The sequence below is a fragment of the Salvelinus namaycush genome, chromosome 8 (genome assembly GCF_016432855.1).
Source record: "Salvelinus namaycush isolate Seneca chromosome 8, SaNama_1.0, whole genome shotgun sequence".
Taxonomy (NCBI): domain Eukaryota; kingdom Metazoa; phylum Chordata; class Actinopteri; order Salmoniformes; family Salmonidae; genus Salvelinus; species Salvelinus namaycush.
This window is the reverse complement of record NC_052314.1, coordinates 4126789-4146057: the sequence shown is the minus strand read 5'-3', so window position 1 is coordinate 4146057 and position 19269 is coordinate 4126789. Positions and strand designations below refer to the sequence as shown.

At 46.7% G+C, this 19269-nt stretch overlaps 2 protein-coding genes across 2 annotated transcripts in view; one reads left to right on the top strand and one right to left on the bottom strand.

The window, feature by feature from the left end:
• Positions 1–46, top strand: part of LOC120051650 (protein phosphatase 1 regulatory subunit 12A-like) — a 6308-nt gene extending 6262 nt beyond the window's left edge. Inside the window, exon 7 of the mRNA XM_038998543.1 lies at positions 5–46. Coding sequence (XP_038854471.1) covers positions 5–46 — 42 coding nt within the window. The remainder of the gene's footprint in view (positions 1–4) is intronic.
• A 2230-nt stretch (positions 47–2276) lies between these two features.
• Positions 2277–17346, bottom strand: LOC120051721 (protein phosphatase 1 regulatory subunit 12A-like). Its single transcript, XM_038998608.1, has 4 exons — positions 17048–17346; positions 6023–6153; positions 4903–5021; positions 2277–2444 (listed from the first exon to the last, which is right to left on the bottom strand). Exons 1-4 carry the CDS (start codon positions 17321–17323, stop codon positions 2284–2286), a joined length of 687 nt encoding a protein of 228 aa, XP_038854536.1. The 5' UTR covers positions 17324–17346; the 3' UTR covers positions 2277–2283.
• Positions 17347–19269: the final 1923 nt, after the last annotated feature.

Sequence of the window (19269 nt, the reverse complement as noted above, 5' to 3'; positions counted from 1 at the left end):
TCAGGTGATAGTCGGCGAGTCAGGTGATAGTCGGCGAGTCAGGTGATAGTCGGCGAGTCAGGTGATAGCCGGCGAGTCAGGTGATAGTCGGCGAGTCGGGTGATAGTCGGCGAGTCGGGTGATAGTCGGCGAGTCGGGTGATAGTCGGTGAGTCGGGTGATAGTCGGTGAGTCGGGTGATAGTCGGTGAGTCGGGTGATAGTCGGTGAGTCGGGTGATAGTCGGTGAGTCGGGTGATAGTCGGCGAGTCGGGTGATAGTCGGCGAGTCGGGTGATAGTCGGCGAGTCGGGTGATAGTCGGCGAGTCGGGTGATAGTCGGTGAGTCGGGTGATAGTCGGCGAGTCGGGTGATAGTCGGCGAGTCGGGTGATAGTCGGCGAGTCGGGTGATAGTCGGCGAGTCAGGTGATAGTCAGGTACTAGTCGGTGAGTCAGGTGCTAGTCGGTGAGTCAGGTGCTAGTCGGTGAGTCAGGTGCTAGTCGGTGAGTCAGGTGCTAGTCGGTGAGTCAGGTGCTAGTCGGTGAGTCAGGTGCTAGTCGGTGAGTCATGTGATAGTCGGTGAGTCAGGTGATAGTTAGTCGGTGATAGTCAGGTGCTAGTCGGCGAGTCAGGTGATAGTCGGCGAGTCAGGTGCGAGTCGGCGAGTCAGGTGTGAGTCGGCGAGTCAGGTGCGAGTCGGCGAGTCAGGTGCGAGTCGGTGAGTCAGGTGATAGTCGGTGAGTCAGGTGATAGTTAGTCGGTGAGTCAGGTGATAGTTAGTCGGTGATAGTCAGGTGATAGTCGGCGAGTCAGGTGCGAGTCGGCGAGTCAGGTGCGAGTCGGTGAGTCAGGTGCGAGTCGGTGAGTCAGGTGCGAGTCGGTGAGTCAGGTGATAGTCGGTGATAGTCAGGTGATAGTCGGCGAGTCAGGTGCGAGTCGGTGAGTCAGGTGCGAGTCGGTGAGTCAGGTGATAGTCGGTGAGTCAGGTGATAGTCGGTGAGTCAGGTGATAGTCGGTGATAGTCAGGTGCGAGTCGGTGAGTCAGGTGATAGTTGGCGAGTCAGGTGATAGTTGGCGAGTCAGGTGCTAGTCGGCGAGTCAGGTGATAGTCGGCGAGTCAGGTGATAGTCGGCGAGTCAGGTGATAGTCGGCGAGTCAGGTGATAGTCGGCGAGTCAGGTGATAGTCGGCGAGTCAGGTGCTAGTCGGTGAGTCAGGTGCTAGTCGGTGAGTCAGGTGCGAGTCGGTGAGTCAGGTGATAGTCGGTGAGTCAGGTGATAGTCGGTGAGTCAGGTGATAGTCGGTGAGTCAGGTGATAGTCGGTGAGTCAGGTGATAGTCGGTGAGTCAGGTGATAGTCGGTGAGTCAGGTGATAGTCGGTGAGTCAGGTGCGAGTCGGTGAGTCAGGTGCGAGTCGGTGAGTCAGGTGATAGTTAGTCGGTGATAGTCAGGTGATAGTCGGCGAGTCGGGTGATAGTCGGCGAGTCGGGTGATAGTCGGCGAGTCGGGTGATAGTCGGCGAGTCGGGTGATAGTCGGCGAGTCGGGTGATAGTCGGCGAGTCGGGTGATAGTCGGCGAGTCAGGTGATAGTCGGCGAGTCAGGTGATAGTCGGCGAGTCAGGTGATAGTCGGCGAGTCAGGTGATAGTCGGCGAGTCAGGTGCTAGTGGTGAGTCAGGTGCGAGTCGTGGAGTCAGGTGATAGTCGGTGGTCAGGTTGATAGTCGGTGAGTCAGGTGATAGTCGGTGAGTCAGGTGATAGTCGGTGAGTCAGGTGATAGTCGGTGAGTCAGTGATAGTCGGTGAGTAAGTGGATAGTCGGTGATGAGTAAGGTGCCGAAGTCTGGGTGAGTCCTCGCCGACTCGCACCTGACTCACCGACTATCACCCGACTTGCCGACTAGCACCTGACTCGCCGACTAGCACCTGACTCGCCAACTATCACCTGACTCGCCAACTATCACCTGACTCGCCGACTAGCACCTGACTCGCCGACTAGCACCTGACTCGCTATCACCCGACTCACTATCACCTGACTCGCCAACTATCACCTGACTCACTATCACCTGACTCGCCAACTATCACCTGACTCGCCGACTAGTACCTGACACACTATCCCCTGACTCGCCGACTAGTACCTGACTCACTATCACCTGACTCACTATCACCTGACTCGGCGACTAGTACCTGACTCACTATCACCTGACTCACTATCACCTGACTCACCGACTAGTACCTGACTCGCCGACTAGCACCTGACTCGCCGACTAGCACCTGACTCACTTTCACCTGACTCGCCAACCTGACTCACTTCATGACTTCTATGTAGCCCTTGGCCGCGGCCACATGCAGCGCTGTGGCCTTGGTGTTGGGGTGAGGTGTCAGCATGCCACTGCCTGCCAGCACCTCGTTGGCATCTGCCAGCATCACCCGCTCCTCTTCCCTCCTCGCCAGATCTACATCCACCCCTGGGGACAGAGAGAGACGGACATAGTTAGGGACACACACTCACATGGACGCAGAGAGACACAGAGAGACACAGTGAGACACAGAGAGAAACAGAGAGACAAAGTGAGACACAGAGAGACACAGAGAGACAAAGTGAGACACAGAGAGACACAGTGAGACAGAGAGACACAGAGAGACACAGTGAGACACAGAGAGACACAGTGACACAGAGAGACACAGAGACACAGAGAGACAGACAGACAGACAGACAGACAGACAGACAGACAGACAGACAGACAGACAGACAGACAGACAGACAGACAGACAGACAGAGACAGACAGACAGACAGAGACAGACAGACAGAGACAGACAGACACACACAGAGGGGAGATTAAATAAAGGCTACATTGAGAAAAGGCAAGTAATAATCTGTGTATTCTCTGTTGGTGAGTCGGTCAAAACATTTTTATTTAACAGAAACCTTTTAAAGATGATTCGATGATGGTTAATCAGAACTTGTCACCTTGTAAAAAACAGACAGTGATCCCCCAGCTTTTGCCTTCGATTATCAACACTGACAATTTGTCAACATAATACATCTAAAAACCTAATATTACATATTTTTACATATTTTCCTGCCATATATTATTATTATTATGCCTATTTACGATTTAGTTTCAGAATCTTAAAGGGTGTAGTCATTCTAACCATGAATTAATTGCAGTGGGAGAAGCTCTAATAAGATTGTGTTAGTGTCACAATATCACAAGGACATGGAATTCAATAGCAGGTGTTATTGTGTTTTGAGGAAGAGAGAAAGCATGTGCTGTGTGTGCTGTGCTTTTCCCGAGGACTGTCGACATGGCAACATAACAATTCCTGGATAACCTAAAAAAAACTGATGGTGAAGATGATGAACAGAGAAAACGTACTGCTTTTCAGAAGGACTGTGTGTTAATATAGTACTGTGTGTTAATATAGTACTGTGTGCTAATATAGTACTGTGTGCTAATATAGTACTGTGTGCTAATATAGTACTGTGTGCTAATATAGTACTGTGTGCTAATATAGTACTGTGTGTTAATATAGTACTGTGTGTTAATATAGTACTGTGTGTTAATATAGTACTGTGTGTTAATATAGTACTGTGTGTTAATATAGTACTGTGTGCTAATATAGTACTGTGTGCTAATATAGTACTGTGTGTTAATATAGTACTGTGTGTTAATATAGTACTGTGTGTTAAGGATGGTAGGTGTTAATATAGTACTGTGTGTTAATATAGTACTGTGTGTTAATATAGTACTGTGTGTTAATATAGTACTGTGTGCTAATATAGTACTGTGTGCTAATATAGTACTGTGTGCTAATATAGTACTGTGTGCTAATATAGTACTGTGTGTTAATATAGTACTGTGTGTTAATATAGTACTGTGTGTTAATATAGTACTGTGTGTTAATATAGTACTGTGTGTTAATCTAGTACTGTGTGTTAAGGATGGTAGGTGTTAATATAGTACTGTGTGTTAAGGATGGTAGGTGTTAATATAGTACTGTGTGTTAAGGACGGTAGGTGTTAATATAGTACTGTGTGTTAATATAGTACTGTGTGTTAATATAGTACTGTGTGTTAATATAGTACTGTGTGTTAAGGACGGTAGGTGTTAATATAGTACTGTGTGTTAATATAGTACTGTGTGTTAAGGATGGTAGGTGTTAATATAGTACTGTGTGTTAATATAGTACTGTGTGTTAATATAGTACTGTGTGTTAAGGACGGTAGGTGTTAATATAGTACTGTGTGTTAATATAGTACTGTGTGTTAAGGATGGTAGGTGTTAATATAGTACTGTGTGTTAATATAGTACTGTGTGTTAATATAGTACTGTGTGTTAATATAGTACTGTGTGTTAATATAGTACTGTGTGTTAATATAGTACTGTGTGTTAATATAGTACTGTGTGTTAATATAGTACTGTGTGTTAAGGACGCTAGACAAACGCCTCCTGAGAGACGAAGAGCCACTGTAGGATTGAAACCTTGTACTAACCAGTCTGACACAAAGAGCTCAGTAATGGAGAGATCTTGTGTGTGGGTCCTACCTCCTCATCACACGTTTTACTCAGTCCAGCAGCCACGTTATATAACACGCAGACTAAATAACAATTCATAGTTACCCTGCTTCTAGATCGCTCCCTTCAAATGTAGCCTACGTAGACACTACATAACAGTTCATATCATGTTTCTTGATCTCTCTTCAAATGTAGCCTACATAGACACTACATAACAGTTCATACCCTGCTTCTAGATCGCTCACTTCAAATGTAGCCTACATAGACACTACATAACAGTTTATACCCTGCTTCTAGATCGCTCACTTCAAATGTAGCCTACATAGACACTACATAACAGTTCATATGTTTCTAGATCTCTCTCTTCAAATGTAGCCTACATAGACCCTACATAACAGTTCATACCTTGTTTCCTGATCTCTCCCTTCAGCAGTCTCTCCATAGCATCCTCAGTGGCCACATCCAGAGGAAGCTCTCCTTCACTGTTCACCGCCCCCACACGTGCACCGTGCTCTATCAGGTACCTGCAACATACACACATGTTATAAAGGTTCCTACACACAGAACGGTTCCCACACCCAGAAAGGTTCCTACACACAGAACGGTTACTACACCAAGCACAGAACGGTTCCCACACCCAGGAAGGGTCCTACACACAGAACGGTTCCTACACCAAGCACAGAATGGTTCCTAGTCTATGCAGAAAGGTACCTAGTCCACACAGAAAGGTTCCTAGTCTACGCAGAAAGGTTCCTACTCCACGCAGAAAGGTTCCTACTCCACGCAGAAAGGTTCCTACTCCACGCAGAAAGGTTCCTACTCCACGCAGAAAGGTTCCTACTCCACGCAGAAAGGTTCCTAGTCTACGCAGAAAGGTTCCTAGTCTACGCAGAAAGGTTCCTAGTCTACGCAGAAAGGTTCCTAGTCTACACAGAAAGGTTTCTAGTCCACACAGAAAGGGTCCCTAGTCCACACAGAAAGGTTCCTAGTCCACACAGAAAGGTTCCTAGTCTACACAGCTATACTTGCACACAGAGAGAACGAGCTGGGGAATTGAAGTTCATCAGATATGATCATCAGCTGTGTAGATCTGTTAGTGCTGACGTTACCTCTCATGGTCATGCTATTCGCTGCCAAACGGTGTGACCATGACCACATGAGTTGGCTATAACAGCACAAACAGATACCGATCAGCTATCAGGCTCCAGTACACACTCAAAGTGACACATTTTGGTATACTATTGTATAGTAATATTACACAGCATCACATCTATGTCAATGCATTGTAAAGTGCAGTAGTGTTTCTTATCCTGTTGCTGGGGACACAAATGGGTGTACATTGTTGTTTTTTTTGCCCTAAAACGAACACACCTGATTTCACTAATCAAAGGCTTGATGATGAGTTGATTAGTGGAATCGTCTGTGTAGTACTAGGGGGGGGGAATCTACAATGTGCATCCATTTGGGTCCCCAGGACGAAGACACACAGGTATGATGTAAACATTGGAGAAGAGAGAGGACCCACTTGGTGATCTGTATGAACCCGCAGGAGGCAGCAGCGTGGAGGGGAGTCCATCCCTCATTGTCCCCCCTGTTCACATCACTCCCACTCTCCACCAGGAACTGGACCATCTCTGCATTCTCATCTATACACGCCTGGAGAAGACAGGACACACATGATCAAATGCTGAATCAGACAGGAGACACACGATCAAACGCTGAATCAGACAGGAGACACACGATCAAACGCTGAATCAGACAGGAGACACACGATCAAACGCTGAATCAGACAGGAGACACATGATCAAACGCTGAATCAGACAGGAGACACATGATCAAACGCTGAATCAGACAGGAGACACATGATCAAATGCTGAATCAAACAGGACAGGAGACACGATCAAATGCTGAATCAGACAGGACAGGAGACACGTGATCAAACGCTGAATCAGACAGGAGACACGTGATCAAACGCTGAATCAGACAGGGCAGGAGACACGTGATCAAACGCTGAATCTTGACACATTGATTAAAACCCTTTTTCTCATCCTAGAGATTGGCCATAGATATTTGATGTTCCAATGTCTAAGTGGGTTAGTGGGCTGGAGCATGGTGCTAGAAACACCAGGGTTGTTGGATCAACTCCAAGATGAATAAATACGGTCACTATCAATGTTTGAATTTGTGTCTCTTTGGATTAAAATAATCAGCTAAATTAGCATATTTCTTCTTCTGGACTAATTTGGACTATATGGGGCAGCAGTCTGCCTACAGATGACTATATAGGGCAATAGCCTGACTATGCAGGGCAGTAGTCTGACTATGCAGGGCAGTAGTCTGACTATGCAGGGCAGTAGTCTGACTATGCAGGGCAGTAGTCTGACTATGCAGGGCAGTAGTCTGCCTACAGAGGACTATGTAGGGCAATAGTCTGCCTACAGAGGACTATGTAGGGCAGTAGTCTGCCTACAGATGACTATGTAGGACAGTAGTCTGCCTAATGTGGACTATATGGGGCAGTAGTCTGCCTACAGAGGACTATGTAGGGCAGTACTCTGACTATGTAGGGCAGTAGTCTGCCTACCGTGGACTACGTAGGGCAGTAGTCTCTCTACCGTGGACTATGTAGGGTAGTAGTCTGCCTACCGTGGACTATGTAGGGTAGTAGTCTGCCTACTGTGGACTAGGTAGGCCAGTAGTCGGCCTACTGTGGACTATATAGGGCAGTAGTCTGACTATGTAGGGCAGTAGTCTGACTATATGGGGCAGTAGTCTGCCTACAGAGGACTATGTAGGGCAGTAGTCTGCCTAATTTGGACTATATGGGGCAGTAGTCTGCCTACAGAGGACTATGTAGGGCAGTAGTCTGACTATGTAGGGCAGTAGTCTGCCTACTGTGGACTACGTAGGCCAGTAGTCGGCCTACTGTGGACTATATAGGGCAGTAGTCTGACTATGTAGGGCAGTAGTCTGACTATATGGGGCAGTAGTCTGCCTACAGAGGACTATGTAGGGCAGTAGTCTGCCTAATGTGGACTATATGGGGCAGTAGTCTGCCTACAGAGGACTATGTAGGGCAATAGCCTGACTATGCAGGGCAGTAGTCGACTATGTAGGGCAGTAGTCTGCCTACAGAGGACTATGTAGGGCAGTAGTCAGCCTACGGTGGACTATGTAGGGCAGTAGTCTGCCTAACGTGGACTATGCAGGGCAGAAGTCTGCCTACCGTGGACTATGTAGGGCAGTAGTCTGCCTAACGTGGACTATGCAGGGCAGAAGTCTGACTATGTAGGGCAGTAGTCTGCCTAACGTGGACTATGCAGGGCAGAAGTCTGACTATGTAGGGCAGTAGTCTGCCTACCGTGGACTATGTAGGGCAGTAGTCTGACTATGTAGGGCAGTAGTCTGCCTACCGTGGACTATATAGGGCAGTAGTCTGACTATGTAGGGCAGTAGTCAGCCTACTGTGGACTATATAGGGCAGTAGTCTGACTACGTAGGGCAGTAGTCTGCCTCCGGTGGACTACGTAGGCCAGTAGTCGGCCTACTGTGGACTATATAGGGCAGTAGTCTGACTATGTAGGGCAGTAGTCTGACTACGTAGGGCAGTAGTCTGACTACGTAGGGCAGTAGTCTGCCTACTGTGGACTATATAGGGCAGTAGTCTGGCTACTGTGGACTACATAGGACAGTAGTCTGCCTACTGTGGACTATATAGGGCAGTAGTCTGTCAACCATGGACTATGTAGGGCAGTAGTCTGTCTACTGTGGACTACGTAGGGCAGTAGTCTGCCTACTGTGGACTACGTAGGGCAGTAGTCTGCCTACTGTGGACTACGTAGGGCAGTAGTCTGCCTACTGTGGAGTATATAGGGCAGAAGTCTGACTATGTAAGGCAGCATTCTGACTATGTAGGGCAGCAGTCTGACTATGTAGGGCAGTAGTCTGACTACTGTGGAGTATATAGGGCAGTAGTCTGACTATGTAGTGCAGTAGTCTGACTATGTAGGGCAGCAGTCTGACTATGTAGGGCAGCAGTCTGACTATGTAGGGCAGTAGTCTGCCTACCGTGGACTATGTAGGGCAGTAGTCTGACTACTGTGGAGTATATAGGGCAGAAGTCTGACTATGTAAGGCAGCATTCTGACTATGTAGGGCAGCAGTCTGACTATGTAGGGCAGTAGTCTGACTACTGTGGAGTATATAGGGCAGTAGTCTGACTATGTAGTGCAGTAGTCTGACTATGTAGGGCAGCAGTCTGACTATGTAGGGCAGCAGTCTGACTATGTAGGGCAGTAGTCTGACTACTGTGGAGTATATAGGGCAGTAGTCTGACTATGTAGGGCAGTAGTCTGACTATGTAGGGCAGCAGTCTGACTATGTAGGGCAGTAGTCTTACTATGTAGGGCAGTAGTCTGACTATGTAGGGCAGTAGTCTGACTACTTAGCAGACACGAGTAAGTGTTTCTGTTTTATTTCCAGCTATCCAGGAGTGTGCCCACTTGATTAGCGGGCACCCCTGGACAGCTGACTTTGGGTAGGTAGCTCATTAAAAAAACAGACACTTATAAAAACTGTGTTTGTCTGTGGGTAGAAGGTACTAGGTAGACAGAGACATTCTGTTTGACACACCTGGCAGAAAGACAGCTGTTACCAAGAGATTTTAGATTTGATTCCAAAAGGTTCATAACAGAGGAGAAGCATGTCTAATTGTTGCCTTGCCCATTTTTTATCCATTGGTTTATTTTTCTATATTTGTCAGAGACCATGCCCAACAAATATAGCTCCAGATGTAGCTACATACAGTAGTTCATTTCCATCTGCAGGGGAAATAGCATGCAGGGTATGATTTGGGACGCAACCCTAACAGTCCTATGTCCAAGAACTTATCTAAAAGCTAACTGGTGTTGTTGTTGAGACCAGATCGCACTGCGCTATGGGTAATAACAACCCATGCCTTATCTGTCCTGTATAGATAGACTGGGGCCAGAAGAACTAGCATGAATTAGGGCCGAGCTGCGACACATCCACAATCTCTCTTTTCAAATGTGATAGCAGTATAATGTAGAAACTCCCGACCTCACACTAAACCACTAACTCCTGATCTCACACTAAACCACTAAACCATTAACTCCTGATCTCACACTAAACCACTAACTCCTGATCTCACACTAAACCACTAAACCATTAACTCCTGATCTCACACTAAACCATTAACTCCTGATCTCACACTAAACCATTAACTCCTGATCTCACACTAAACCACTAACTCCCGACCTCACACTAAACCACTAAACCATTAACTCCTGATCTCACACTAAACCATTAACTCCTGATCTCACACTAAACCACTAAACCACTAACTCCTGATCTCACACTAAACCACTAACTCCTGATCTCACACTAAACCATTAACTCCTGATCTCACACTAAACCATTAACTCCTGATCTCACACTAAACCATTAACTCCTGATCTCACACTAAACCACTAACTCCCGACCTCACACTAAACCACTAAACCATTAACTCCTGATCTCACACTAAACCACTAACTCCTGATCTCACACTAAACCATTAACTCCTGATCTCACACTAAACCATTAACTCCTGATCTCACACTAAACCATTAACTCCTGATCTCACACTAAACCATTAACTCCTGATCTCACACTAAACCATTAACTCCTGATCTCACACTAAACCATTAACTCCTGATCTCACACTAAACCATTAACTCCTGATCTCACACTAAACCATTAACTCCTGATCTCACACTAAACCATTAACTCCTGATCTCACACTAAACCATTAACTCCTGATCTCACACTTGCCTACGGAGCTGTGAGGGGAACGGCACCTCCGTACCTTCAGGCTCTGATCAGGCCCTACACCCAAACAAGGGCACTGCGTTCATCCACCTCTGGCCTGCTCGCCTCCCTACCTCTGAGGAAGTACAGTTCCCGCTCAGCCCAGTCAAAACTGTTCGCTGCTCTGGCACCCCAATGGTGGAACAAACTCCCTCACGACGCCAGGTCAGCGGAGTCAATCACCACCTTCCGGAGACCCCTGAAACCCCACCTCTTTAAGGAATACCTAGGATAGGATAAAGTAATCCTTCTAACCCCCCCCCCCCCCCCCCCCCCCCCCTTAAAAGATTTAGATGCACTATTGTAAAGTGGTTGTTCCACTGGATATCATAAGGTGAATGCACCAATTTGTAAGTCGCTCTGGATAAGAGCGTCTGCTAAATGACTTAAATGTAATGTAATGTAAATGTAAACCACTAACTCCTGATCTCACACTAAACCACTAAACCATTAACTCCTGATCTCACACTAAACCACTAAACCACTAACTCCTGATCTCACACTAAACCACTAACTCCTGATCTCACACTAAACCACTAAACCATTAACTCCTGATCTCACACTAAACCACTAAACCATTAACTCCTGATCTCACACTAAACCACTAAACCATTAACTCCTGATCTCACACTAAACCACTAAACCATTAACTCCTGATCTCACACTAAACCACTAAACCATTAACTCCTGATCTCACACTAAACCACTAACTCCTGATCTCACACTAAACCACTAAACCATTAACTCCTGATCTCACACTAAACCACTAAACCACTAACTCCTGATCTCACACTAAACCACTAACTCCTGATCTCACACTAAACCACTAAACCACTAACTCCTGATCTCACACTAAACCATTAACTCCTGATCTCACACTAAACCACTAAACCATTAACTCCTGATCTCACACTAAACCATTAACTCCTGATCTCACACTAAACCATTAACTCCTGATCTCACACTAAACCATTAACTCCTGATCTCACACTAAACCACTAAACCACTAACTTCTGATCTCACACTAAACCACTAAACCATTAACTCCTGATCTCACACTAAACCATTAACTCCTGATCTCACACTAAACCACTAAACCATTAACTCCTGATCTCACACTAAACCATTAACTCCTGATCTCACACTAAACCATTAACTCCTGATCTCACACTAAACCATTAACTCCTGATCTCACACTAAACCACTAACTCCTGATCTCACACTAAACCATTAACTCCTGATCTCACACTAAACCCACTAAACCATTAACTCCCGATCTCACACTAAACCACAGACAGACATCACACTAAAGTTTAAACCACTGACTCCAGCTTCCGGACATCCCTGGTCTGCTCTGTCATCAGACTGGGTAGGCCCAACCGTCCGTAAAGCCATTCATAAGAAGCTTTCTTTTTTAAAAATCAACCAATTACAAAGCTATTTATGTCCCCTCCCTCGTTGACGAAGTGAGATAATTGGTTGACTGGAATAACAATGTAAACCTCTATAGCCACATCCGTTGGAGGACTCCTCAGGACTGGGGTGGTTCTCTGGGGTGGTTCTCTGGGGTGGTTCTCTGGGGTGGTTCTCTGGGGTGGTCGTCTGGGGTGGTCGTCTGGGGTGGTCGTCTGGGGTGGTCGTCTGGGGTGGTCCTCTGGGGTGGTCCTCTGGGGTGGTTCTCTGGGGTGGTTCTCTGGGGTGGTTCTCTGGGGTGGTTCTCTGGGGTGGTCCTCTGGGGTGGTCCTCTGGGGTGGTCCTCTGGGGTGGTCCTCTGGGGTGGTTCTCTGGGGTGGTTCTCTGGGGTGGTTCTCTGGGGTGGTTCTCTGGGGTGGTCCTCTGGGGTGGTTGTCTGGGGTGGTTGTCTGGGGTGGTTGTCTGGGGTGGTCGTCTGGGGTGGTCGTCTGGGGTGGTTCTCTGGGGTGGTTCTCTGGGGTGGTCGTCTGGGGTGGTCGTCTGGGGTGGTCGTCTGGGGTGGTCGTCTGGGGTGGTCGTCTGGGGTGGTCGTCTGGGGTGGTTCTCTGGGGTGGTTCTCTGGGGTGGTTGTCTGGGGTGGTTCTCTGCTGGCTGAACTAGACTAGAGCCTCGTAAAACCCAGTACTCATTTGCTGCAGAGAGAGAGAGAGAGGGGGGGGGGACCCACTACTTAACTACAGGCTAGTAGTCTACTCCCATCCCAGCTAGCTGAATGGACAGAGGACATTTCTCTTCTTTTCCACTGCTCCTTGTTGTGCATGTGGTTGTGCTACAGAGAGTTTTCTACCACTGGTTCAGTGGTTCCTACATTGGGTCATCAAGTGACTCATTCGTTGTGGAAATGGCCTTTTGACAACAGCAGTCAGAACGAGAATGTTTTCCATTTCTTCATCTGAAATCCCCAAAGTCCCCACCATGGGGATTTGGCAAGGAGGAACAGACAGACAGACAGAGAGAGAGAGAGACAGAGAGAGAGACGGAGAGAGAGAAACAGAGAGAGAGACAGAGAGAGAGAGAGAGAGAGAGAGAGAGAGAGAGAGAGAGAGAGAGAGAGAGAGAGAGAGAGACAGAGAGAGAGAAACAGAGAGAGAGACAGAGAGAGAGAGAGAGAGAGAGAGAGAGAGGAGGGGGCAGAGGACGGGGCAGAGAGGAGTGGGCAGAGGGGAGCGAGAGAAAGGAGAGGGAGAGAGAGAAAGACGTGAGGAGAGCGAGGGAGAAGACAGAGAGGCTTTGGACGGAAGGGATGGAAAGTTTGGGCCTATTTAATGCCGGTTGCCAGGCAACTAGTGAGCAACAGGGTAGAAAGGGATGAACAGCAGGGGAATGACCACACTGGGTGACAGCAGGACCAACATATAGTCTACTTCCAAAATGGCACCCTACTCCCCATATAAGGCCCTTAAGACTCTGGTCAAAAGTAGTGTCCTATATAGGGGTCCATTTGGGACGCAGACATAGCCTAGAGAGCAGAGCACTTCAACGTGTGGTGTTGTGAAAGCCAGGCTAATCTACTATAACTGATTATGATCATACTGATTGTGTCGCTGAAGGGGGAACACAAATAGCCTAGTCCACTGCAGTGACAATACACATAGCGTAGTCTACTGCAGTGGCAATACACATAGCCTAGTCTACTGCAGTGACAATACACATAGCGTAGTCTACTGCAGTGACAATACACATAGCCTAGTCCACTGCAGTGACAATACACATAGCGTAGTCCACTGCAGTGGCAATACAAATAGCCTAGTCTACTGCAGTGACAATACACATAGCCTAGTCTACTGCAGTGGCAATACACATAGCCTAGTCTACTGCAGTGGCAATACACATAGCCTAGTCTACTGCAGTGGCAATACACATAGCCTAGTCTACTGCAGTGGCAATACACATAGCCTAGTCTACTGCAGTGGCAATACACATAGCCTAGGCTACTGCAGTGACAATACACATAGCCTAGGCCACTGCAGTGACAATACACATAGCCTAGCCTACTGCAGTGACAATACACATAGCCTAGTATACTGCAGTGGCAATACACATAGCCTAGTATACTGCAGTGGCAATACACAGACTACTGCAGTGACAATACACATAGCCTAGCCTACTGCAGTGACAATACACATAGACTACTGCAGTGACAATACACATAGCCTAGCCTGCTGCAGTGACAATACACATAGCCTAGCCTACTGCAGTGACAATACACATACTACTGCAGTGACAATATACATAGCCTAGTCCACTGCAGTGACAATACACATAGCCTAGCCTACTGCAGTGGCAATACACATAGCCTAGCCTACTGCAGTGACAATACACATAGCCTAGCCTACTGCAGTGACAATACACAGACTACTGCAGTGACAATACACATAGCCTAGTCTACTGCAGTGACAATACACATAGCCTAGCCTACTGCAGTGACAATACACATAGCCTAGTCTACTGCAGTGGCAATACACATAGCCTAGCCTACTGCAGTGACAATACACATAGCCTAGCCTACTGCAGTGACAATACACATAGCCTAGCCTACTGCAGTGACCATGTTAGAGGAAGGTAAGAGATAAACATGGCTCAAGGTTCTCATCAGAAGGTGGTATAATGAGCTTTATAACATACAGGCCTTTTTAGTAGTCTTCATGTATATTCATTAGCCCAGCACAGAGGAGGTGTGTCACCTCAACCCCTTTTTCAAGCTGGTTTCCGGCTAATCAAACACGACTCTAATCCCTCGTTATAAAAGGTTGGAGCCTTTACGTAAGGAGACAGCTATGTGTTTATGTATGACTGTATAAAAAGGGGGTATCATAAAAGCAGAGGAAATACTGTATGTGTGGGTCGGTCCAGTCACAGTCTGACAGTGATGGAGTCCAGACTAGTGGTGGTGGTGGTTGTCCCCACCACCTCCCCCCCAAGCAAGGTGGTTGGGAGGGACATTACATGATGAAACATGGAGAGAGTGTGTGTGGGGGGGGGGGGGGGGGGGAATACAACAGGGGACTAAATGGCAAAAAGTCCTACTTTCTTCATTTCAATGTCATTTTCATCTGAAACAGGATCTATGACACATAGAAACAGGATCTTCTACACATAGAACCAATTACAGACACCCTCTCCAATTACAGACATCCTCTCTGCTGGACTGAGGGGGTTGTCAGACATCCTCTCTGCTGGACTGAGGGGGTTGTCAGACATCCTCTCTGCTGGACTGAGGGGGTTGTCAGACATCCTCTCTACTAGACTGAGGGGGTTGTCAGACATCCTCTCTGCTGGACTGAGGGGGTTGTCAGACATCCTCTCTACTAGACTGAGGGGGTTGTCAGACATCCTCTCTACTGGACTGAGGGGGTTGTCAGACATCCTCTCTACTGGACTGAGGGGGTTGTCAGACATCCTCTCTACTAGACTGAGGGGGTTGTCAGACATCCTCTCTACTGGACTGAGGGGGTTGTCAGACATCCTCTCTACTGGACTGAGGGGGTTGTCAGACATCCTCTCTACTAGACTGAGGGGGTTGTCAGACATCCTCTCTACTGGACTGAGGGGGTTGTCAGACATCCTCTCTACCGGACTGAGGGGGATGTCAGACATCCTCTCTACCGGACTGAGGGGGTTGTCAGACATCCTCTCTACCGGACTGAGGGGGTTGTCAGACATCCTCTCTACTAGACTGAGGGGGTTGTCAGACATCCTCTCTACTGAGGGGGTTGTCAGACATCCTCTCTACTAGACTGAGGGGGTTGTCAGCCATCCTCTCTACTAGACTGAGCGGGTTGTCAGACATCCTCTCTACTAGACTGAGCGGGTTGTCAGACATCCTCTCTACTAAACTGAGCGGGTTGTCAGACATCCTCTCTACTAGACTGAGCGGGTTGTCAGACATCCTCTCTACTAGACTGAGGGGGTTGTCAGACATCCTCTCTACCGGACTGAGGGGGTTGTCAGACATCCTCTCTACTAGACTGAGGGGGTTGTCAGACATTCTCTCTACTAGACTGAGGGGGTTGTCAGACATCCTCTCTACTAGACTGAGGGGGTTGTCAGACATCCTCTCTACCGGACTGAGGGGGTTGTCAGACATCCTCTCTACTTGACTGAGGGGGTTGTCAGACATCCTCTCTACCGGACTGAGGGGGTTGTCAGACATCCTCTCTACTAGACTGAGGGGGTTGTCAGACATCCTCTCTACTAGACTCAGGGGGTTGTCAGACATCCTCTCTACTAAACTGAGCGGGTTGTCAGACATCCTCTCTACTAGACTGAGGGGGTTGTCAGACATCCTCTCTACTAGACTGAGGGGGTTGTCAGACATCCTCTCTGCTGGACTGAGGGGGTTGTCATATGCCTTTTGTAGTAAACAATCACACAGACAACAAAACAATAGCAACAGAGTACTTATATCTGTTGAACATTCAAATTCTGTTCACATTAAAATGATCTTTAAGGATTTAAAATAATCATGTTTATCTGAAATAAACACTACAATGTATTAGGTTATCATCAGACCTATTAGTAAGCATACAGTGTATATACTGCCATAACAACTGATAACGTTATAACGTTGATTGTTGTAATGAGCACACGCAAAAAAAAATCTAAAGTCTACCAAGATCCAATCACAGGCTTCATCTGAAAGATTTGAATAAATGATTGTCAACATCCTGGAGGTCACAAATCTTGTGTGGATGTAAATATGAAAATAGTTGATAAACAGTTATATTTTTCATATTTTCTGATCTTGAAAAACTCTTGATTAGATTACATTCTTCTACAAGCAACACTCTTTTCCGTCTTTTGTCGAGTTCACCCGAGAGAAAAACACGAACTGGAACGCAACAGTTCAAAAGGACCCAACCTACTTATAGAACACATAGCGGAATGATTACCATCACAATGGCCCCTAAGATCGCGACTAGAAAGTTATGTGTGGTTTCATAAACATATTATAATCACCGACTTTCTTAGATTGGACGAGATAAAAAGTTGTGTTGACAGTGTTTTCTGCCTACTAGTCGATTATCGATGCGATGTTCACTCAAAGGGTTACTTTGTTACAGTAGCTAATTTAACATTTTTGTTTCGCCGTAGGGCTACAACACAGATCGCTACACTGTTTCCACCCTGCCATTCCACTACTCAAACAACCCGTAACGAAGTAGCAACTTTATACCCGCTGGTCAAGCTGAAGTAGCTAGTTGAGTACCTGATGAAGCGCAGTCAGTCCGTCTATATTGGCGTGGTTGATGTCAGCGCCCTGTCGTAGGAGTAACGCTACCTCCTCTCTGTCCCCGGCCGAACAGGCTGCCATAAACACGGCACCCTGAGCGAACCGAACCCGGGCCCTCCGCGTCCCGGTTCCCGTCGACCCGTCCCGCGTCCCCGGTCCCGTCTGATCGGTTTCCGAGCCTAGCCATCGCTGTAACTGATCCTGCCTACGCTGCTTTGCAGCTTCGGATCGGGAACGATCAGTCGCCGCCATCTTCCTCGGTCTCTCCCGGGTAGATTCAGTTCATGTTGCCGGCGGAGCCAAAGTAGAGCTGCATTAGGGATGTCCTTTCCGAGAGACTGCGCCCCCTGGCGGTAACAACTCATACGACAGTCGAACTTTGGAAGGCCAGAACAGGGCATTCTCTCAAAAGTGTGTCAGGCCGGGCCAATGGTGATTTGAGTAGGCTACTGTAAAAAAAACCCAGCAGGCATGCTGATGACGCATTGTAGGACTCCCACGCGGGCAAGAACGTCTTGGATATAAGCTGTCCAGTGTGTGATGCAAATACTGTGAAGCTTCCATATTAGTCTAGGGCCCTAGGCAAACCATGCAGAAAAAAAACAACTTTACTTATGCACCAAAGTGTAGCCTAAGTGCTGCAATTTGTCAACAGCTGGCCCTTGAGGATCTCTAATTTAGAAATGGTTAAATTGAGTGGCCAATGGAAAGCTAACCTTTTTTTTTATATGACAAACATACAGTAAATGATTCTCTGCAATATTGTAGCCAACCTTAACCCACAAATTTGCTATGTTGGTGTCAGAAGTGGGATTAGGCCCGTGAGGCCATCGGGAGAGGCGTGTACACGTGAGGAATTTGGTATAGAGAACCGTGGGGACACGCTCTCCCGGAAGGAAGGGGGTAAATGTACTGTAGCGACCTGAACACAACAGCTAGCGACTTTATCGAAAGGTCCGAAACGTGTTGGTGTAACGGTTAACGTGTCATCTCACCAGTTTGCTGGCCCCGGGTTCGAGTCCCTGAAACAACTTTTTTCCCCCCCTGCATAATCATCATGAACAATTCTATTCCACACATTCCAGAGGGTGTCATTCTGACTGTTGTCTATGAAACATATCAATATACTGCACTAACACGTCTGGGATATTACCTCCAAATTACAACACAGTACATGGGATCATAACACACACTATCAATATACTGCACTAACACGTCTGGGATATTACCTCCAAATTACAACACAGTACATGGGATCATAACACACACTATCAATACACTGCACTAACACGTCTGGGATATTACCTCCAAATTACAACACAGTACATGGGATCATAACACACACTATCAATATACTGCACTAACACGTCTGGGATATTACCTCCAAATTACAACACAGTACATGGGATCATAACACACACTATCAATATACTGCACTAACACGTCTGGGATATTACCTCCAAATTACAACACAGTACATGGGATCATAACACACACTATCAATACAGACACATAGCATGATATCATGATCAATACACACATATTATGATATTATCACAAGGTGCCAGGTGACATTTAAACCTAGTATTTTCCTGCGTATCTAAGCACTCCTCTTGAGCTGTCTGTATCCTGACTGGCTGGTGGTTATTTCATTTTTTTTTTAAAGAAACGAAATATTTCTGTTGTCTGATGAAAACCTAGTAACTAGATTTTATTTATTTTTTATTTATTGAAAAACAGTAACCTCCCTCAGTGTACTTTGAACATTTCATGAATCTAGGACCAAGAAAATGCATTCAAAATAGCTTCTGTAGTTTCATAATTGTATATTAGTTCATGGGGAAAATATGGTAATTTTCATCAGACAGCGACAATACGCTTCTTCTGTATCTCTGCCTAAAATCTGGGTTGAAGATTGAAATTAATATGAGCTTTATTCAGTACATTTAGTTATTGCTTGCTTTTCTAAAGTCTAGCAACCTTGCCAGCAGGCATACCGGTTTAGTTAGACAAGCTACTCTAAATGGATTGATAGCCTGAAATGGCTTGGTAGCTAGTTATGAGGTTAGGAGAATGTGAATCCATATGGCTGCCTAGCTAAAGCTAACTTCATCAAATTGCTAGGTGGCTAGTATTACAGAGAAACAACAAAACATATTTTTTTGTATTATTTATTCATCAAGGAATCAATAGGTTAC

Coding starts and splice junctions, on each gene's coding strand:
- LOC120051721 (XM_038998608.1), bottom strand. CDS start 17,323: ATGGCGGCGACTGATCGTTCCCGATCCGAAGCTGCAAAGCAGCGTAGG. Junction 6,154..17,047: donor GACTGACTGCGCTTCATCAG/GTACTCAACTAG, acceptor TGTCTTCTCCAG/GCGTGTATAGATGAGAATGC. Junction 2,445..4,902: donor GGGAGAGATCAGGAAACAAG/GTATGAACTGTT, acceptor CTCTGTCCCCAG/GGGTGGATGTAGATCTGGCG.